The 22,620-nt window shown below is 43.7% G+C and overlaps 1 protein-coding gene across 3 annotated transcripts in view; it reads left to right on the top strand.

The window, feature by feature from the left end:
* Positions 1-22,201, top strand: part of RECQL (RecQ like helicase) — a 290,842-nt gene extending 268,641 nt beyond the window's left edge. For all 3 annotated transcript variants that reach the window (XM_029600183.1, XM_029600182.1, XM_029600181.1), the window contains one exon: positions 21,036-22,201. In XM_029600183.1, the coding sequence (XP_029456043.1) occupies positions 21,036-21,221 (186 nt within the window). In that variant the 3' untranslated portion in view covers positions 21,222-22,201. The remainder of the gene's footprint in view (positions 1-21,035) is intronic.
* Positions 22,202-22,620: the final 419 nt, after the last annotated feature.

Here is a 22,620-nt window from a genome sequence, read left to right as displayed (position 1 = left end):
GCAGGCAGCAATGAAGGCAACCCAGTAAGTAGTCCAGGGGTCAGCAGAGGAGACCAGTCTCACACTCAAGTAGGTGATAGGCAGTGCAGCGTAGCAGTGACAGGTCCAGGATGTAGATACAGAGCGCTGAAGCTGAAGGTGAGACAAACTGAAAAGGTTAGTACTCACTGAAGCAGAAAGCTGTATAGTTGAAGGTCTTGGCAGGCAGAAGTTGTTCAGTGGCAGGCACCAGATTAGGGAGAACAGGCCCTCAAGGAGCGAGTACCCAGTATCCCAAGACAGGTACCTGAAATAGAGCAGAAGGGCCCCCGAGGAGCAGGTACCCAGGCTAGTGAAACAGAGAGAGCTTTCTGCGGCAACTGGAAAGCAGCAGAGCAGCTTAGACTGGAGGCAATCCAATCCTTGCTAACTCAATCTGTTAGCAAACGAAGGGCAGGCTAAATACCAGGATGTGATGACGTCACTTGGAGGGGACGCCCCCGTGGTTCCCGCCATGACTTGGATAAAGACGTGGGTGGCATGGGCGCGCGCACCGTAGGAGGCCCTCAAGAAAATCATGATGAACACCATTGCCGATCCGGGGACACTGGAGAGAGCGGCATGAAGACGCAGCAGCAGCCATCTTCCCAAGGCTTGAGGAGAGAGAAGGAAGAAAGGTGAGGCACAGAGGTCGAAGCTGTCTGAGACTGACGGACACAACAATTATATCCGGGAGAACCTCCAGAATGGCTTCATCAACCGTTCCAACTCGCCGGCTGGGGCTGGCTTCTTTTTCATGGGGAAAAAGGATGGCTCTCTCAGGCCCTGTATTGCTTACCGCGGCCTAAATGCAATTACAGTCAAGGATCGCTACCCTTTGCTGCTTATAACAGAGCTTTTTGACTGCCTACAAGGGGCTCAGGTCTTCTCGAAATTGGATCTGCGAGGTGCCTACAACCTCGTCAGAATCAAGGAAGGCGATGAATAGAAGACGGCATTTAACACCAGGGACAGCCATTATGAATATCGGGTCATGCCGTTTGACTTTTGTAATGCACCTGCCATCTTCCAGACTTGATGAACGAAATCCTTCGTGATCTCCTATACGTCTGCGTAGTCATATAGCTATACGACATCCTGATATACTCAAAGAACTTGCAAACTCACCGTCAACACGTCTGTCAAGTCCTGCAGCTTTTGAGAGAGAATAATCTCTATGCGAAGTTGGAAAAATGTCTCTTTGAGAAAACTTCACTGCCCTTTCTGGGCTATATAAGTATCCATTCAAGGATTCAGAATGGACTCCGCCAAGTGGAAAAGTATTCTGAGCTGGCCTCGACCCACGGGCTTGCGCAGCCTTCAGCACTTCTTGGGCTTTGCTAACTACAATCAGAGCTTCATCAAAAACTACTCCCGTCTGGCTGCCCTGCTGACCAATTTGACCCGCAAAGGAGCCCTCGTGAAGGACTGGCCAGTTGAGGCCGAAGACACCTTCCAGGCATTAAAACATGCCTTTCTACAACATTCCTGCCTTCACCACCCGAATCCCTGGCTTCCCTTCATTATCGAAGTAGATGCCTCCTCAGAAGGAGTCGGGGCATTTTAAGCCAACTTAATTCAGCTGAGTCTTTACGTCCTAATGCATTCTTCTCCAAGAAATTCTCCCCAGCCCAATGGAACTACACCATTGGCGATCAAGAACTCCTGGCTGTCAAAATGGCGTTTGAAGAATAGTGCCAGTAGCTCGAGGGTGATCAGCACCGTATAACGGTTTACACAGAACACAAGAATTTAGAGCATCTGCAACAAGCCCAACGTCTCAACCCCCGCCAGGCCCACTGGGCCCTCTTCTTCACGTGCTTTGATTTTGAGTTTCGCTAACATCCTGCCTACAAAAACCAACGAGCAGATGCCCTTTCGCAATCCTTCTCGTCTGAAGAGCTACCTGATATCATGAGACACCTAATTGACCCTACACGGGTGATTGTTGCAGCAACCCAAACAGTCCCGGCAGGGAAGACTGGTGCCCCGCAGGCTCCAAAATCAAGTGTTGGCCTGGGGGCTCGATTCCCCTTCTGCCGGACACCCAGGACGGGCGAGGACACTGGCTCGACTACAGCACTACTGTTGGTGGCCCGGTATGCCCTCGGACGTTCACGCATATGTGGCCTCCTGTCCAACTTGTGCCCAACAAAAAACTCCTACGGGTAAACCCTGGGGCCTGCTGCAGCCTCTGCCACCTCCTAGCAAACCCTGGACACATCTTTCAACGGACTTTCTGGTGAACTTACCACCCTCTGGGGGAAACACCGTCATTTGGGTCACTGTTGATCGTTTTTCAAAGACGGCCCACTTTGTGGCTCTTCCCAGCCTTCCATCAGCTCTGCAACTGGCACAGCTCTTCACTCAACACGTCTTCCGACTCCACAGACTACCGCAGCACATTACCTCGGACCGTGGTCTTCAATTTACTGCCAAGTAGTGGCAATGCCTCTGTAAGAAGTTCCGTGTCACCCTGGATCTTACCTCAGCTTATCACCCACAAGCTAATGGCCCTCAAACAATTTCTGTGAATGTATACCAATGCTTGCCAAGATGATTGGGCCGAGTTGCTCCAGTGGACTGAGTTCTTTCACAACTCCCATCCTTGCACTGCCACGGGGGCTTCCCCATTCCAAATTGTTTATGGCAAGTAGCCACTTCCTCCAGTACCGCTGCCACTTCCTGTTCCATCTCCCGCTGCCCAGATGACCGCCGAGAATCTGAAGAACCTGTGGTCCCAGGTACGCAAAATGATTCTAAAAGCTATCAGTTCGGCCAAGAAATTTGCGGATCGCCATCGTCGTCCCGGTCCCCACTACCGACCCCACCAAAAGGTCTGGCTCAGAACCCATTTTATCCGACTAAGGGTGCCATTTATGCAACTTGCGCCCCGCTATATTGGGCCTTTTTCCATTCTCCGGCAACTGGGGATGGTGACCTACCAGCTCCGCTTACCGTCCTCCATGAAGATCCACAATGCCTTCCACACCTCCCTGCTGAAGCCCTTGGTTTTGACGTGGCCCTCCAGGAAGATACCTGAGACCCCACTAGTCGCTGCTGAAGAGACTATCTATCAAGTACGAGAAGTTCTCAATGTGCGGAAGCGGGGGCGTAAGTGGGAGTACCTGCTTGCTTGGGAGGGTTTTGGTCCAGAAGAGAACTCCTGGGAGCCCTCTACCAATATTTTCGATAAGAACTTAATCAAGCAGTTCCACCTGGATCACCCCAAGAAACCCAGACCCCCTGGGAGGGGGCTTAGAGGAGGGGGTACTGTTGTAAGAGTCGGCCGCAGAGAACCCTCAGTGGGACGCTCTCACCTACTGATGCGGCCGGCCTCGCTGCGACCGGCAGCCGTGGTCGGCGCTCTCCACTGTGGCCCTCCTCTCCAGCACCTACGCCAATGCCTCGTGCAGGACGGCACGCCGCCAGCTCCTGCTCTGGCCTTCCTCCTGACCCCTGGTTTCCCAGGCGCGCGCCACCTGACCCCTTTTCAGGGGTCAACGTGGAAGGGGCCAGGATTCCTCCTCCCAGGCTTGCAACTATTTAAGGCAAGGCCTCCTTCACAGGCCTTGCCTTGGCTACTCCTGGCTCCTGTTCCTGTTGGAATCCCTGTCACCTGGTTTCCTGGTTCCTGTCTTCCATCTGCTCTGTTTCAAGACCCTTGCTTTGCCTGACTTCGACTTCACCTGCCTGTTCCATGCCTAGACCCATGCTTCACCTAACTACGACATACGCCGCCTGCCAAGACCCTTGCCTGCCTGACTATGAGATACGCCGCCTGCCAAGACCCTTGCCTGCCTGACTACGAGTTATGTTAGTTGCCTGAGATCCCACTTAAGTCCAACTGGCCCCGGTATCCAAGGGCTCAACCTGCAGGGAATGAGGGCTAGTAGTGGTGAAGCCCCAGCGTAGTATCAGGTCACTCCAGCCTCACCTGCCAATGGGAGGGTACCTCTGGGGCTCCTTCCATTTGGCTTACACTTCTGCCGGCCCAAGGATCCACTTTCGTAATACTAACCACATCCCCTGGCAACAAATTCCAGAGTTTAATTATACATTGAGTGAAAAAGAACTTTCTCAGATTAGTTTTAATCTTGGGTGATAGCAGCTTGGGAAACAGCCAGAAATCAAAGGAGGAAGACTCTGGCTGTTTCCTTATGTGCACTTTGATTTACAATGAAAGCAAAAACAGAGAGCAAATGCAGCTCACCTTGTGATTTTGATAGCATTCAACATCACACATAACACTTCTCATAGGATGGCTTCCTCTCTCCTCCCCAGGGCTTCCCTAACCCTTTGGGCCCTGACACCTTATAGTAAGGTGAGGGGAGCCTCCTTTCACCCAGAATTCCTTGCAGGCTTAAACCTTAAGGAGAATTGGGCTAGATAGCTGTGGCTGGTCTCTTAAGGTAGTTTGAGGGAGTTTACTTTGTATTCCCTCACATACCCTCCCTCCTCAGCTCACCTTTACTAAGATAAGCAGCTGCCTGTACCTGGGCTACCATGCTGGACCAGGGTCCCATTTCCCTCCCCATGAACAGAGAAAAGGCTGACTTAATGTCTCTACATCACCACTGTAAATACCCTCTTTGTCGCCTTCTACCATTGTCTTATGTCTTGCAAACCCTAATTTTTGCAGCTGATTGAGGGGCTTTTCTTGCTGCTTCTTTCAGGGCTTTGCCCTCCTAGGCTGCTTGTGGTGTAAACTTGCATTTTTGTAAGGAGAGGACTGCTGACAAGTCAGTTCATTATAGTTGGAGGGTTCAAACTAGATGTGAGGTGGTCCCAGAGCATCTCAAACTATGGGTAGTCCCATCCAAGTACCACGGAGTAAGGGAGGTGAGGCAATATTCCAGGCTCTTGGCTGATCTGACCCACCGGGGTCAATATAACATGGCCTGTCAGCTATTGTTTCTGGTTCCCATGTACATAGGTGAGGGTTACTGTTTCCATATCCTCGATTGACATTTTCATGGCTAGGTCTCCCCCGAGCAGAGTCCTTAGACTCCCTAAGTCCAGCAGGGCTTGTATCGGGAAATCCTCCACTTCCACTGAGATCACAAACCCTCTCAGTCTAGGTGTGAACCTTCCCCCAGGTAACAACTAGGAGCCTCTTTTAATCTGTGTTCCAACTCCACGTCTTCCCACCAGGGACAGTCTTGGACCATGTGCAGTTTCTCCCCACAGTATGAACATATCTGTGGGTTTAAGTCCAAGACCAGGCCTTTCTCAGGATAGATTTACTTTGTTCCCCTGAACTCGAGATGCCTGTGTGGGCCAAGCCACTAGGTTGATATCCAACAACCTATGGTCTTTGAAAAAGCAGTCCTTGGTGATATGGCCTCATTGTCCACATTGAAAACACTCCTAGGGGTCCAGACTCAATACTTGTCTTCTCTCTGGACCTTAGCTTCCTCTGCACGACTCTTTGAATCCAACATTGGTCATTTTTCCTGCATAACAGAGTTCTCTTCAGTGAGCTGTGCTTGGTAAAAGGCATCAGCCATGTCCACAGTGGACGCCAAGATAACCTTAGAGTGTTAACATACCCAGCATTGCATGGGTATGTTACATTGTATGTAGGCCTTCTATGAATTGCTTAAGGCTACATCATGGCCTAATTTCCCATCCAGCTGTAGCCATTTCAACTCAGTAGGCTTGAGCCTGTGCAAAAGATTTCAGGGACTTTCTTTGGAGCTGGAGCAAATGTGCCTCTGGAGTACAGCCTGCTGTAAAGAGTAGTAAATCACCTGGACCGGATGGTATATATCCCAGGGATCTGAAAGAACTGAAAAATGAAATTTCAGACCTATTTCAATTAATTTGTAACCTATCATTAAAATCATCCGATGTACTTGAAGATTGGAAGAAGGCCGGGGTGATCTGGGAAACTATAGACCGGTAAGCCTGACCGGTGCTGGAAAAAAATCATGAAAACTGTTATAACGAATAAAATCACAAAACATTTAGAAGGACATGGTTTGAGACACAGCCAAAACAAATTTACTCAAGGGAATTCTTTCCTCACAAATCTCCTACTTCTTGAAGGAGTGAATAAACATGTGGACAAAGGTGAACCGATAGATGTTGTGTATTTGGATTTTCAGAAGGCATTCAACAAAGTCCTGTATACTTCTATGAAAACCAAAAACTCATGGGATAGGAGGTGATGTCCTTTTGTGGATTGCAAGCTGGTTTCAAAACAGGAAACAGTAGTATTAAATGGTCAGTTTTCACAGTGGAAAAAGGTAAACAGTGGAGTGCCTCAGGGATCTGTACTTGGACCGGTGCTTTTTTATATATTTATAAATGATCTGGAAAGGAATACGACGAGTGAGGTGATCAAATTTGCAGATGAGACAAAATTCTGCAGAGTAGTTAAATCTCAATCGGATTGTGATGAATTGCAGGAGGACCTTGCGAGACTAGAAGATTGGGCATCCAAATGGCAGATGAAATATAATGTGGACAAGTGCAAAGTGATGTATATAGGGAAAAATAAACCTTGCTGTAATTATACAATGTTAGGTTCTGTCTTAGAAGTTTCCACCTAGGAAAGAGATCTAGGCATCATAGTGGATAATACATTGAAATTGTCGGCTCAGTGTGCTGTGGCAATCAAAAAAGCAAATAGAATGTTAGGAATTATTAGGAAGGGAATGGCAAATAAAACTCAGGATGGCATAATGCCTCTGTATCACTCCATGGTGAGCCTGCACCTTGAATACTGTGTGCAGTTCTAGTCACCGCATCTCAAAAAGGATATAGCATCACTGGAGAAAGTGCAGAGAAGGGTGACCAAAATGATAAGGGGTATGGAATGGGTGCCCTTTGAGGAAAGGGTAAAGAAGTTAGGGCTGTTCAGCTTGGAGAAGAGATGGCTGAGGGGGGATATGATAGAAGTATAAAACTGGTAAATGTGAATTGGTTATTTACTCTTTCGGATAATAGAAGGACTAAGGGGCAGTCCATGAAGTTAGTAAGTTGCATATTTAAAACAAATTCGAGAAAATTCTTTTTCACTCAACGCATTATTAAGCTGTGGAATTTGTTGCCAGAGGGTGTGGTTAGGGCAGTTAATTTGTCTGGGTTTATAAAAGGTTTGGATAAGTTCCTGGAGGAGAAGTCCATTGACTGCTATCAATCAAGTTGACTTAGGGATAGCCACTGCTATTACTGGCATTAGTAGCATGGGAACTAGTTAATATTTGGGTACTTTCCAGGTACTTGTAACTTGGATTTACCACTGTTGGAAACAGGATGCTGAGCTTGATGGACCCTTGGTGTGACCCAGTATGGCAACTTCTTATGTTCTTTTGGGATATAACTAGAAAGGCCCTTGAGGAAAGAGGAGGCCCTGGGAAGGAACTTAGGGATGTCCCAGATTAAGTAGTTGTAAATTATATTGCTGTTTTTCTTGTTTACAAATTTCTAAGTTAGGCAGAGCTGTTTTCTGTTGTCAGTTAATAAAGGTTTATGAATAACATGCCAGACTATAGTCTGGGTCTATTCTCTGGCCAGCCACAGAACGCTTACAGTGCTAGAATTGGGATTTCTGCACTAAGCTTGGCACAGGCAGTGAACCACATCAAGAGAGAAAAAAGAGGGGAAACGTTTTTTTCTTTCTTTTTCCCTTTTCCTGTGGCCTCTCTGCAGCAGCAGCCAAAAGATTAATGCACAGCAGGCTAAGGAGGGTAACTCCACCAGGAGAGAGAGAGGTGTTTATATTAAGTGAATTAGAGCCAAATAGGCAGGGTTTTTTTTTGCTTTGTTTGTCAGGGTGTTCCATAACAGGGCAGAGCCTCCAAAGAAAGTCCTGTGGTACTGGGACCCAGTAAACTGACATGGAACAAGTACTACAAACCCTCACTGAAGGACAAAAGCAATTCCAGCGAGGGATTCAAATCCTACTGTAACAGTTTACCGAGTGGCTGGGTGTACTAAACCAGCAACAGGGGATGCTGACACAGTTGAAGTAATGCAACCCACCAAAATGCAATCAAACCTCTCACCTCCTGTTTTGTATAAGATAGGTGAAGACCTGGATATTTTCTTAAAACATTTTTGAAAGAACTGCCTAGTGACTGACTGGCCAGAGGTCATTTGGACATCAGGCCAATCTATTTACTGGCAAAAGCAAAGTGGCCTTTCAAGCAACCAATCCTGATAGGGGAGAAAGCTACTCTGATGTTAAAACCATCCTGGAAAGGGTGGATAACACGACAGAATCCTATCGGCAGTAGTTCCAAAAGAGTACCCTACAGTCTGGGAAACTCCATGAAGCCTCTCTCATCAGCCAAAAGATGCTGGATGGAAATGGCTATAACCAGAAGTGAAGGCGAGCCTTGAAGTAACTAATCTGCTCCTTCTGGAGCAGTTTCTGTACAGACTAGACCAGTCCATGCAGAATTGTGTATATCTGCATCCAGGGCTCATGTTTGAGAGGGTTTGGAAGTGGCGTACACCTTCCATCAGGCTCATTTGATTTCAGAATTGGGATAGAAGCTAGAAAGGCAACCCAGACGCCCTGGCGTGGACCCCAGCAACAGCCCTCGGAGCTAGACAACTCTGCTTCTGTACTTAGGCCCCAACCACCAGGCTCCCCAACTTGCTTTAATTGTGGAAGGAGAGGCCAATCAGCAAAGGACTGTTGATACAAAGAAAGTGATGCTATGGTCATTAACCTGATAATGCAGCCAGTACCAGCGCTAAAGTATACACAGTCAAGGAAGACCTTCAAAGCAGGGATGACCACGGAGCTGAGGGAAATAAAGAGTCTCTGAGGCACTGACACAACCAAGCTCACTCTGGACGGGGAACAGTCATGAGGAGGACTTTTGCCCTTATGCAAAAGAAGAGAACAAAAGCCCATTATGGGCAATGTGGAAATCAAAGCCGAACAAATCTCACAGGCATTCGTCCATAACCATATCAGGTCCTACTCGCCGCCTCCTTCAATCCCATATGACATCTAATTCCCCCCTCCTCCCCACCCCTTACCTCCCACTCTAATTTCAGTTACTTTTGCCATGAATGAGGCTCTCTGGCACAACATTGAGAATGAAGGTCTTTATTGGAGGGATATGGCCATAGGTCAAGTTACAATAATAAATTCAACCATTAATTAAATCTTAAAACATTAAGCAGTCCCTTTGGGTGACCATGCCCATGTTTGAGTTGCTATTCATAAAGGTTCATTATGTATCGTGCTAATGCACGCAGGGCCTCAACGCCTTGCACCTCTAATGATAATCTGGTCCATAGTAAGAACAAGACTCACTTGTTCAGGATGCAGCAGAAGTATTTGGGGTGAGCAGGCCAATCCCAGCTATCAGAACCAAAGACTGGACAGACAACTCATCTGCACTCTCACTTACCCATGCAACACAGTGGCAGGAAATACCTGCTTCGTATTCACTGCCTGACCAGCTTTCACATTGCACTTGTGAGAAACATAGTAGCAGGATTCCCTGCCTGAACAACTTTTAAAATAGCATTTGCCATGCACACTTAGGGCATGGTCAACCCTACTACAAGCCCACAGTAGTGACATCTCGCTTGCCATGGGCTCCCCACCAACCTAGCTGTGGCCATATCCCTGTAGCATCAATGCTGTCTAAAGCAGTAAGGACCTTTACGGCTCAGTGCCCCAGTATGGTAGAGCCTGGCCAATTTTTGAAAATGCCTAAAGCTGTAATTACCATTGAGGCTCTTGTTGAACAATTTGGCATGCCATGATAATTCAACAAGATACTGCATATTACTGCTGTGATAGCATGGCCAATCTGCAATCAAAGGAGGATATTGCAGTTTGGCACCCACAAATGTCATTGCCTCCAATCAACTTGGTAAACTATGAATAATGCTATAAATATATTGCATATTGCCATCTAGATAGCACAACCCCTCCACATCCAGTAGAAGATATTGCAGATTGGCACCAACATATGCAATTCAGGAATGGTAATACATGCTAAATATTGCCACACACCTGTCAAAGCCCCACCCCGAATCCCATGGGGGTTATTACACAGGGTGTGCTGCATGCAGAAATAGTTGAAGGGGAATATGGTATCTCTGAATTACCTGATCTACAGGGATCCATCAAGCACATTTCTCCAGCATAGATAAATAGCACACAGCACATAAGGGGCTGATATGAACTCGTGCAGAACTACTTGCACATTGGGGATCATAGCAAAAACAAATGAATGCAAGCCCCCCATCGACGGTGCAAGTTCAGAGGTGAAGATGCATAGCCAGGGTGAGATGTCAGAATGGAACGCGCATAGACAAAAAGCAATGGGTCCATGGATAAGGCGATAGTACAACCACATCCTCATGCAAGGGATTGTAAGAGCCACAGGAGACAAACTTTGATATCCCCAGTAGGTCAGAGGTAAGATGTTATGGCTGCCATGTTTCTGCTTTGCTTCTTGAGGATTTTCAAGGTTTGTCCATCATCCCCCAGGTGACAGATGAACTCACCCAAAGGTGAGAATCATACATAAGACTGGCATCCCAAGATATTTGGTCACAGCAGGGCATGAACAATACAGAACTGGGCAGATAGTAGAGACATTGCTACAGGGTATCAGCAATCACCAGATAACTTGTCTGCTACCCCTTCAGTGGTATGTAGCTGATAGGAGACTGCCATTGTGGACAGAACCACTTTGGCCTAGTAAACAACAAAATAATTCCCTCTACCAGCCCAGCTTATGGCACCCAAATTGGGAACAAAACCCCTTTTGGTAAGGAAGTGTGAGATGCCTAGATTAATCGCTTCACAAGCATAGATCTTCTAAATCGCATAGGAATGGGTCTGGAGCCTTGCAGTAAGAATTATAAATAGCTATTATATTGTGTGAGGTTGTAGGAGCCATAGGATATCACTAAAACATATAGCCATATCAGCAAATGCAGGGAAATTGTAATGTTCACTTGAAAGTGAAAGATGTTGACATGTTCACAACAGTACAGAGCTGCTTTACCAGGTTCCTCTAAAGCTCGCCTACCCTCACTAGAGATTAGACCAAAGGTATGTACAACTCATGCTTGAATTCGCCTGCCAGGATAAGGGTACCCAAAAAATAGCACCAAGGTTGTGCAAGCTATTTTTTCGCTTTAAATGTAGCCCCAATATTTAAAAAGGGCTCCAGGGGCGATCCGGGAAATTACAGACCAGTTAGCCTGACTTCAGTGCCAAGAAAAATAGTGGAAAGTGTTCTAAGCATCAAAATCACAGAACATATAGAAAGACATGGTTTAATGGAACAAAGTCAGCATGGCTTTACCCAGGGCAAGTCTTGCCTCACAAATCTGCTTCACTTTTTTGAAGGAGTTAATAAACATGTGGATAAAGGTGAACCGGTAGATATAGTATACTTGGATTTTCAGAAGGCGTTTGACAAAGTTCCTCATGAGAGGCTTCTAGGAAAAGTAAAAAGTCATGGGATAGGTGGCGATGTCCTTTCATGGATTGCAAACTGGCTAAAAGACAGGAAACAGAGAGTAGGATTAAATGGACACTTTTCTCAGTGGAAGGGAGTGGACAGTGGAGTGCCTCAGGGATCTGTATTGGGACCCTTACTTTTCAATATATTTATAAATGATCTGGAAAGAAATACGACGAGTGAGATAATCAAATTTGCAGATGACACAAAATTGTTCAGAGTATTTAAATCACAAGCAGATTGTGATAAATTGCAGAAAGACCTTGTGAGACTGGAAAATTGGGCATCCAAATGGCAGATGAAATTTAATGTGGATAAGTGCAAGGTGATGCATATAAGGAAAAATAACCCATGCTATAGTTAAGTAATGTTAGGTTCCATATTAGGTGCTACAACCCAAGAAAGAGATCTAGGCGTCATAGTGGATAACACATTGAAATCGTCGGTTCAGTGTGCTGCGGCGGTCAAAAAAGCAAACAGAATGTTGGGAATTATTAGAAAGGGAATGGTGAATAAAACGGAAAATGTCATAATGCCTCTGTATCGCTCCATGGTGAAACCGCACCTTGAATACTGTGTACAATTCTGGTCGCTGCATCTCAAAAAAGATATAATTGCGATGGAGAAGGTACAGAGAAGGGCTACCAAAATGATAAGGGGAATGGAACAACTCCCCTATGAGGAAAGACTAAAGAGGTTAGGACTTTTCAGCTTGGAGAAGAGACGACTGAGGGGGGATATGATAGAGGTGTTTAAAATCATGAGAGGTCTAGAACAGGTAGATGTGAATCGGTTATTTACTGTTTTGAATAGTAGAAAGACTAGGGGGCACTCCATGAAGTTAGCATGGGGCACATTTAAAACTAATCGGAGAAAGTTCTTTTTTACTCAACGCACAATTAAACTCTGGAATTTGTTGCCAGAGGATGTGGTTAGTGCAGTTAGTATAGCTGTGTTTAAAAAAGGATTGGATAAGTTCTTGGAGGAGAAGTCCATTACCTGCTATTAAGTTCACCTAGAGAATAGCCACTGCCATTAGCAATGGTAACATGGAATAGACTTAGTTTTTGGGTACTTGCCAGGTTCTTGTGGCCTGGATTGGCCACTGTTGGAAACAGGATGCTGGGCTTGATGGACCCTTGGTCTGACCCAGTATGGCATTTTCTTAAACACTCAGAGGCCAGTGCAATAAAGTGCACTTTATTGCATCAGCCTCTCAAAGAAGGACGGACTGCCTGCCCGGAAAAATAACTGTTCATTAGCTGACATAACAGCTCATAGAAGAACAACTGGTGTGAAGAGCAACCATTGCTGTGGGGCCATTACAGAACACGCCTATAAAGATTTGTTACATGTACTAGTCTTGAACAGGTAGAATGCTATTGGCCGAAACACCTCAAAAAACAGCGAAGGATTAAGAGGATGCAGCAATCTTCTTCAAAGATGTTATATTTATTTTATTTTATTTAAAATCTGTTATATACCGTCATTTAGTAATGCACCATCACAACGGTTTACATATAGGCACATATTTTTGGTTTCGATACAAATGAACTTACAAAAGTGCCATTACAATGTCGGTACATGCTCATATAAAATAATGTATAAGAAATGTGGCATGGATCTAGTCTATGTATATGATTAATATAGTAATCATACAATGGTTATGCTTAAGCTGGAGTTCTCTAACTTAATTATTGAGTATAAAATAAAAGTTGTGGGACCACTCATCTAGGTAACCTTGTTCTGAGTTTTTTTCATTCTCTGTTCTCATTGTGAAATGCTTTTCTGAATAGCCAGGTTTTTAAACTTTTTTTGAAAATTTTTGGATCACTCTGTAATCTTGTCTCTAGTGGCAATGTGTTCCATAACGTTGGACCGGCCAAGGATAGTGCTCTCTCTCTCTAACGTGTTAGTTTCGCTGTTTTTACTGATGGGATTGTAGTAGCGCTTTATTGGCTGAACTCAGATTTCTTTGGGGTACGTGTAAGCGTAGCGCTGTGTTTAACCAGTCAGCTTTATTTTCATTGATTAGTTTGTGAATTATGCAAAGTGTTTTATTGGTAGCCAGTGTAGTTCGGCCAGTGTTTGAGTAATGTGGTCTCTTTCGCTTTTGCCAGTGAGTATTCTGGCAGCAGAGTTTTGAAGGACTTGTAGAGGTCTTATTGTGGAGTACGGTAATCCCAGAAATAGTGTGTTACAGTAGTCAGTACTTGTGAAGATAAGTGTTTGGAGGACTGTCCTGAAATGTTTCTGGGCTAGTAACGGTTTCAGCCTCCTGAGGATCATGAGTTTGGTGTAGCCTTCTCTGACTTTCAGTGATATGTGGTGTTTAAGGCTAAGTTCTGTGTCAATTATTACTCCTAGGTTTCGAGCTTTCTCGGTTATATCCACTTCCTGACCATTTTTGAGTTTGATAGGATTTTGAATTAGTTCCATGTTTTTTCGTTCTAGGTGTATAAACTCCGTTTTTTCAATGTTTATCACTAGCTCCATTTTGCTTAGTAATTGCCTAATTATGTCTAGGTATATCATTGCTAAGTTTAGTGTTTTTTCAATTGTTTCGTCTATGGGCAAGATTAGTTGAATGTCATCTGCATTGATGTAGTGGTTTATACCGAGTCCTGCTAGGAGGTGGCATCGGGGTAACATATAGATGTTAAACAGTGTTGCTTTATCTGTACTTGAAAAAAATCTATTGTTTAGGTAGGATCTGAACCAGTCCAGTGTTTTGTTTTGCAGACCTATTTCTTCAAGCCTATTTATAAGTATGGAGTGGTTTACTGTGTCGAACGCTGCTGATAAATCCAATAGTATCATTATGTAGTGTTTACCACTATCAAATCCTCGTAGTACATTATCTGTGAGAGAGATTAGCAGTGTCTCAGTGCTGTAGTGTTTTCTAAAGTCTTGTTGTGAGGGATAAAGTATGTTGTTGTTTTCCAGGTGTTCAGCTAGTTGTTTCTGTACCACTTTTTCTATTCATTTAGCAAGGAGGGGTAGGTTTGAAACTGGTCTGTAGTTATTTAAGATATTTGGGTCACAGTTCTTTTTCTTTAATAGTGGTTTGATTATTGCACCTTTTAGAATATCTGGCATTACTCCATCATTAATTGATGATTAATTAATTGATGATTAATTGATTAATTAATTGATGATTAATGATGATTAATTGATGATTAATTAATTGATGATTAATGATTAATTAATTGATGATTAATTGATGATTAACGGAGCGGGATGCCAGTGGCCAGTGGTAGGTGTCCATATAAAGAGCAGGTAGTAAAATACTGCACAGAGCGGCAGTAGCCACAGAGGCATTCACGGAGCGGGATGCCAGTGGCCAGTGGTAGGTGTCCACCTTCACGGAGCGGAAGGATGGAGGGCTGTCATCTCCCAATTAAATAAATAATAAAAAAACCCAGGGATGGGATCCATCAGTTCTAGAGGACGCATATAAAGAGCAGGTAGTAAAACACTGCATGGAGCGGCAGTAGCCACAGAGGCATTAACGGAGCGGGATGCCAGTGGCCGGTGGTAGGTGTCCACCTTCACAGAGTAGAAGGATGAAGGGCATCCATCTCCCAATTAAAAAAAGAAAAGAAAAAAAGAAAAAAAAACAGGGATGGGTTCATGGGCTTATAGGTATTACCAATTATTAGGCTTTTCAATATTTGATGATAGTTAATGTGACTTTCAAGGCATTCTTCACTTTCGGTGCATGTCCGGCATGACTCCTTGCTTCAATGACAGGGGAAAAGAAAAACTGATACTTCACACATTTCCAGCATTGCCCTCTGCTTCATGGCAGAGAGCTATGCTGCCGCTTACCCAACTAATCAAACTTAATATTTCACTTGGAAGCAGCTCCAGCACTGCTCTCTACATTAATGGTGGGGGTGAAAAGGGAATTAGAACATAAGGTTACTAAGAGCCAAGAGAAACAGTTAAGTATGAGAACAAATGTGTGAAGCTTGCTGGGCAGACTGGATGGACCGGTTGGTCTTCTTCTGCCGTCATTTCTATGTTTCTATGTTTCTATGATAGGTTGATTATTTTGGCTATTGTATGGGAGGTTATGTCTGCAAGTTTTTTTATATCCATAGTAGGTATAGTATCTAGTTTATGTGGGGCAGGATTTACGTTTTTTTAACATGGATTCAACTTCGATGTCGGATACTTCGTCAAAGTTGGACCATTGTGTCACATCTCTTTTGATCATTTTTATTTCCTGTTTTGCTGAGTTAGGGATCTTATTTCTAAAGTTTGACTTTTGTCTGAGAAAAGGTTTGCTATTTCGTTACATTTGTTCTCTAGTGGGGTTTGGGGTGCCTCGGTTTTGTCTTTTGTCAGGTTTTTACAATATTAAATAACGATCTTGGGTTTTTAGCAAATTTTTCAATTTTTGTGCTGAAGAATAATTTTTTTGCATCAAGAATTACTTTTTTGTAATAGGCTAGTTGCTTCCTGAATTTAGTCAGACTTTCTGATGATTTGCATTTAATCCATCAGAGTTCGTTTGACCTCCTATATCTTTTCGTTATACCATGGGTTTGATTGTCTAGGCTCAGTGATCTGTGTTAGCTTTGTGGGATTTATATCATCTGCTAATTTATTTGTTATTGACTAATAACATTGCAGTTTCACAGTTTTTGTGCTCTAAGTGTATTAATTTTTCTTCTAGTTTATTTTTTAGTAATTTAGTGTTGAATGCTGGGCGATACTCTATTTTACTGGGGACATTTTTCTGTATTTCTTTAGGTTCTGGGCATTTAATATTGGATTCAATTAGAAAATGATCAGACCATGGAATTTGGTTGTATGTCGTATTCATGTGTTCAAGAAAGCTGTGGTTGATATATGTTAGGTCAAGTGAGTGTCCTGCTTTGTGTGTGGGTTTATCTGTAATTAGTGTGAATCCTAATGCTGTCATTATATCGTTTAGAGTCTGGCATGTGTTTGTTAATGGGGAGACATCCATGTGAAGGTTAAAATCTCCCAGTACGATGGTTGCTTTGGAGGTGTTTAGGTTTAATGTGAAGTACTCGATTTGTGGGGAGATGTTTAGCTTGAGTAGGCTGGGGGGGCAGTAAATAAGGCAAATTTGCATGTATTCTGTATTAAAGATAGCAATTTCATGGTTTCTAGGGGGTGTTGTAGGTACCAGTTTACATTTACATTTTTGTTTCAGTTATTAGTGCTAGGCCACCTCCTCGTTTATTTATTCTGGGAATTGAGAATACATCGTAATTTTTGTGAGCTATTTGGTTTTTTAGGATGATGTCTGATTTTTTTTAGCCATGATTCAGTTATTGCGATGAAGCTTGGTTTAGTATCATACAGGAGATCGTTAATTATTGGGAATTTCTTTGTTATCGATTGGGCGTTTACTAGTAGAAAAGTCAGTGTCAGTAATTTCTTCATATTGAGATGTGAGATGTGAGTCTTTTTAACTAGAATTAGGTTGCTTAATTTTGTGTTCCTGGTATCTCTGGTTTTGTGTTTGTTTTTCCAATGTAGTAGTTTCTATAGTTACCTTTGTTTAGGCAGGTTTGGATTGTATGAGTTGTTTCGCCATCTCTGTTGCTTACCGCTTTCCTCATGTCCATTTTGGTGTGTGGTTTGTTGGAGTTTAATCTTTAGATGGTCTCCGGGTGGTAAGAAGGGGCGTACAAAGGAGCATGCCCCTTTGTTGCGCCCCTTAGGAGCGCGGTGCCGCCGGTCCTGGGCCCTCTTTAAAATCCCCTTTTGGCGCGTTCTACCGACGCCACCACGTCGGGAGGGGCTGTTCTCCCTCTTCCAGGTCCGGGGCTCAGTCGCGGCGCCTGCAGCGGGAGAAAAATGAGAGAAGAGAAGAGAGAGAAAAAATCTAGAGTCCGGTTAGTTCGCCTCGGGGTGTCTTCAGAGGCAGCTGGTCGCCGTCCTTCTCCTCCGGTCCTGGGCCCTCTTTAAATCCCCTTTTGGTGCGCTCTACCAACGTCACTACGTCGGGAGCGTCAGCCAAAGGGGAGGGGCAGTTCTCCCTCTTCCGGGTCCGGGGCTCAGTCGCGGCACCTTTTTAGTCGCCCTTCTCTGGACTGCCTCCATCCTGTCTCAGTCCCTTTGGAGATACAGTCTCCAGAACTGAACACAGTATTCCAGGTGAGGCCTCACCAAGGCCCTGTACAAGGGGATCATCACTTCCTTTCTCTTACTAGATATTCCTCTGTCTATGCAGCCAGCATTCTTCTGGTTTTAGCTATCGCCTTGTCTCATTGTTTCGCTGACTTCAGATCATTAGACACTATATCACCCCAAGGTCTCTCTCCTGCTCCGTGCACATCAGCCCTTCACTCCCCATAAAATACAGTTCTTTCGGATTTCCACACCCCATATGCATGACTCTGCACTTCTTGGCATTGAATCTCAGCTGCCATATCTTCGACCACTCTTCCAGCTTCCTTAAATACTGTCTCATTCTCTCCACTCCTTCCGGCATGTCCACTCTATTGCAGATCTTAGTATCATCCACAAAAAGGCAACCTTTACCTTCTATCCCATCTGCAATGTCGCTCACAAAGATATTGAACAGGACCAGTCCCAAAACAGATCCTTGCGGCACTCCGCTTAACACTGCTCTCTCTTCAGATTAAGTTCCATTTAACATCACACATTGTCTTCTGTCCGACAACCAGTTTGCAATCCAGGCCACCACCTCGGCACTCACTCCTAAGCTTCTCATTTTATTCACAAGCCTCCTGTGCGGGACCATATCAAAAGCTTTGCTGAAATCCAAATAGATGACATCGAGCACGCTTCCTCGATCCAATTCCCTAGTCACCAAATCAAAAAAGTCAATCAGATTTGTCTGACAGGACCTTCCCCTGGTGAATCCATGCTGCCTCTGGTCCAGCAATTCTTCTGACTGTAGATAGTTCATTATTCTTTCTTTCAGCAGCGACTCCATTACTTTTCCCACCACTGAGGTGAAGCTAACCGGCCTGTAGTTTCCAGCCTCCTCTCTGCTCCCACTCTTGTGAAGCGGGACCACCACCACTCTTCTCCAATCACTCGGCACCACTCCCATTTCTAGGGATCTATTGAACAGGTCGCACAGCGGACCCGCCAGCACATCTGTGAGCTCCCTCAGTATCCTGGGATGAACCTCATCAGGCCCCATGGCTTTGTCCACTTTCAGTTTTCCTAGCTCTTCCCATACATTCTCGTCTGTAAACGGAGTTACATCTACTCCACTCCCCTCCAGTTTCTTGTTAACTAGCAACGGTCCTTCTCCAGTGTCCTTTTTAGGGAACACACCGAACTGAAGTATTCGTTTAATATTTCTGCCATTTCTTCGTTTCTCTCCACACATTGATCCTTTTTACCTTTCAATTTCAGTATACCACTCTGGACTTTTCTCCTTTCTCTGATGTATCTGAAAAATGTTCTGTCACCTCGCTTTACCTCTTTGGCAATCCTTTCTTCCGCTTGACTTTTTGCTGTCTTGATTACTTTCTTTCAGGCCGATACAGTACAGTGCGCTCTGGCGGAGCACACTGTTAACCCGCGTTTGGACACGCGTTTTCAACACGCTAGCTCTACCCCTTATTCAGTAAGGGGTAATAGCGCGTCGAAAACGCGCGTCGAACCCCCCCAAAACTAATAGCGCCCGCAACATGCAAATGCATGTTGATGGCCCTATTAGTTATTCCCGCGCAATTCACTAAGTAGAATGTGCAGCTAAGCCGCACATTTTACTTTCAGAAATTAGCGCCTACCCAAAGGTAGGCGTTAATTTCTGCCGGCACTAGGAAAGTGTATAGAAAAGCAGTGAAAACTGCTTTTCTGTACACCCTCCGACTTAATATCATGGTGATATTAAGTCGGAGGTTTCAAAAGTTAAAAATTAATGAAAAATTAAAAAAAAAAAATTTAAAATTGGCCCGCGGCTCACAGATTGAAAACCGGACACTCAATTTTGCCGACGTCCGGTCTCCGAACCCGTGGCTGTCAGCAGGTTTGAGAACCGACGCCGGCAAAATTGAGGGTCAGCTGTCAAACTCGCTGACGGCCGCCGCTCCTGTCAAAAAAGAGGTGCTAAGGACGCGCTAGTGTCCCTAACGCCTCTTTTTACTGCGGGCCCTAATTTGAATAATTTGTTTTAGTGAATCACGCACACAGGAGAGTGGCCTGTGCGCGCACCGGGAGAGCGGGCGCTCGCCTGCTCTCCCGCGAACTTTACTGTATCGGCCTGTTTGTCTCCTTCAGTTCCACCAGATATTCTTCCTTGTGCTCCTCCCTGCTCTTTTAGCTTTTGTTTTATCAGCCACCTCCTTTGAGAACCAGATAGGTTTCATTTTTCTCTTGCTTTTCTTTACTTTTCTAATATATAGATTAGTTGCCTTGGTAATTGCTCCTTTTAGTTTGGTCCACTGTTGTTCCACATCTCTCTTGATCGCCCAGCTTTCTAGTTCTTCCTCCAGGTACTTCCCCATTTCATCAAAATCTGTGTTTTTGAACTGCAAAACTCTGGTCTTTGTGCTACTTCTCCGTATCCTATTTGTGTTTGATCGCTGGTGCTGAGGTGGGCACCCACCTGGACATTAGAGACATTATCTCCATTTGTGAGCACTAAATCTAGTATAGCTCCCTCCCTTGTGTGTTCCATTACCATTTCTTTGAACAGAGCCCCTTGCAGGGCATCCACTATCTCTCTACTACTGTTAGATTCTACAGAAGGGATTCTCCTGTCTACATCCAGCAGATTAAAATCTCCAAAAATTACTTCTCCCTTCTTTCCCATCTTTTGGATGTCTTCAACCAGATCTCTGTCAAGTTCTTCCATTTGATTTGGAGGCCTGTAAACCACTCCAATAAAATGGATACCCATCATCTTTTTTTAGGTCAGCCCATAGTGCTTCTTCTTTGCCCCATCTTCCTTGCAGCTCAGATGCTTGGATATTGTTTCTGACATAAAGAGCCACTCCTCCCCCTTTTCTGTCCTCTCTGTCCTTCCTTAACAAGTTATAGCCCGGTTTATATAATTTTTGAGGTTATTTGAATGTCTCTTTTAAAATGTAAGCAGGGATAGAAATCCTGGAAGATAAAATGAGCTCACTTAATTGCTGAGGATAGTTCAGAAATGCACACATTGCTGTCACTATCAAAAACTGAAAATGTACGTGAACCAGGAGAAAAGTTATGGGATTCTCATGACTGTAAATGAAAACAGTAGCTTGAAAATTATTTTTATTACTTTTATTTGTAAGTATTCCAAAATACATCATTAAGCATACCTTGAAGAAAGATAATTAGATTACCAGTCCATGAGTGAAAACAGTTCACCACAGGCAATCATCCAAAGAAAAATGTTTACTAATACGGTCAGTCTACATTAGTCCATTGTCAGGTGGAGGAAAATTACTGCGGGTGCATTTTTAAAGAAAACTGTAATTGGCAATATGCTAATAATACCCTCTCATACCACCATCATTGCCAGGACTGGAAATAATATTTCAGAAACGCATGAACTTAACATTGGTGTTAAATTGAGCTTTTTTTGGGTTTTCTGTTTCACAGACTAAATCTCCTACAGCTTTCAGCTCTGAAATTTCTTGTACAACTGAAGAGGGAAACAATTTAGGTATCCAGCAAAAGACAATGAGAAAGAAGCAAGGCAGTGCATGCAAGCGGCCTCATCACAACTACAGCTTCAGTGGCAAGAAGAGCAAGACTACCGATGATCTGCTGGTTGTTTCTGATTGAATTGTGTACAGCTACCTAAGCCACATTAGATACTATCATATTTAACAATTACCGCAACATTTGGCACATTATAGTGCAATCAGAAGTTATATACTTTTGTTATTTAACTAACAGGGAATGTAAGGCAAAGTTATGTTGTGATTTAGGGGAGGAAGGGAGGGTAGAGAGGGATTTAGGGGAGGAAGGGAGAGTGGACAGGAACCTAATTTTTGTAGGATGACTGTCACCAAAAGATGATGTAACTCTACAATAATGTGAAAAGATAGATTTAGCAACCTTAAAATACAATGATTGGATTAAATCTAAAAAATAGTTTCCTGAAATATAAATGGCATTCATTTTCTTGTGAAGCATTCTGTTCTTTTGTTGGTATCTATCAGAAATAGACAAAGAAATTACTGTCACAAGCATCTTATTTTTCAGATGCCGGTCACAAAGGGAATAATTTTCAAAGCAATTTACATGTATAAAAGATAGTTTTATACATATAAATGGCTGTTCTAAAATTGACAACTAAAGTACAATATAAGTGGTGAAGTACACAATAGGATAACTCAAATACAAAAGATCCAAATCTTAAAAGAATAAAGGTGGAATACCGGAATACCCATATTAAACACTGCTTTTACGCAGAAAGTTATCATCACTTACATTCTTGTGACCTTTAGCCAAGCATCATATTACATTCCACCTACCCTTCACTGAACTATAAAGTATGATTTTATTGAAAACTAAATAATCCCTATATATTCCCTATGACATATTTATATAGTCTCAACAAGGGACCCTTGTTTCACCATCATTGGCTTCCTCAGAATATTATAATCAACTTTCTTTGGGAATAACTTACAAACCTATACTTATCATTATTTCAAGTATTCTTCCTATCTTGTACTCTGCAAACTTTTATTAATCTTCCACTCATATACTATTAGCTCATTGCTTGGCTATTTCTAATAAAAGCACCCTGGTTGAATTCATCACTCCTTTTATGTATTTTTCTGCTATCATGTTTCTATGTTTCTAAAGAAAATCTATGCATGTAAGTCAACTTTGAAAACTTGTATAACTTACATTCATTTTTGCTGACTTTCTTATGTGGGCTGTTTGAAAATTTCCCCCATCATGTTTAACGGCCTCAGATGAATAATTATTTATTACTTTTGAATGACCACTAATCAATCAAAGTTGTCAAAGCTTTTAAAACCCTATAAAAGCTTCCTGGCTAGGAGCTAATTCAGTCAAACCCAAAAGTTAAAGGAATCGATATCCCTTCCTGATGTCACTGGCCACTGTCACAGAGATCTCCTGGAATAAGCTGGAGTCCATGACGACTTAATGGTTTTAATTCTATTGAGGAGGCAGTTATATTTTGATTGTTTTCCTAATTTCCAACTTT

This window comes from Rhinatrema bivittatum, chromosome 4 (assembly GCF_901001135.1).
Source record: "Rhinatrema bivittatum chromosome 4, aRhiBiv1.1, whole genome shotgun sequence".
Lineage (NCBI taxonomy): Eukaryota > Metazoa > Chordata > Amphibia > Gymnophiona > Rhinatrematidae > Rhinatrema > Rhinatrema bivittatum.
Note: the sequence above shows the minus strand (reverse complement) of the source record. Positions and strands in the feature narration are given on the sequence as shown.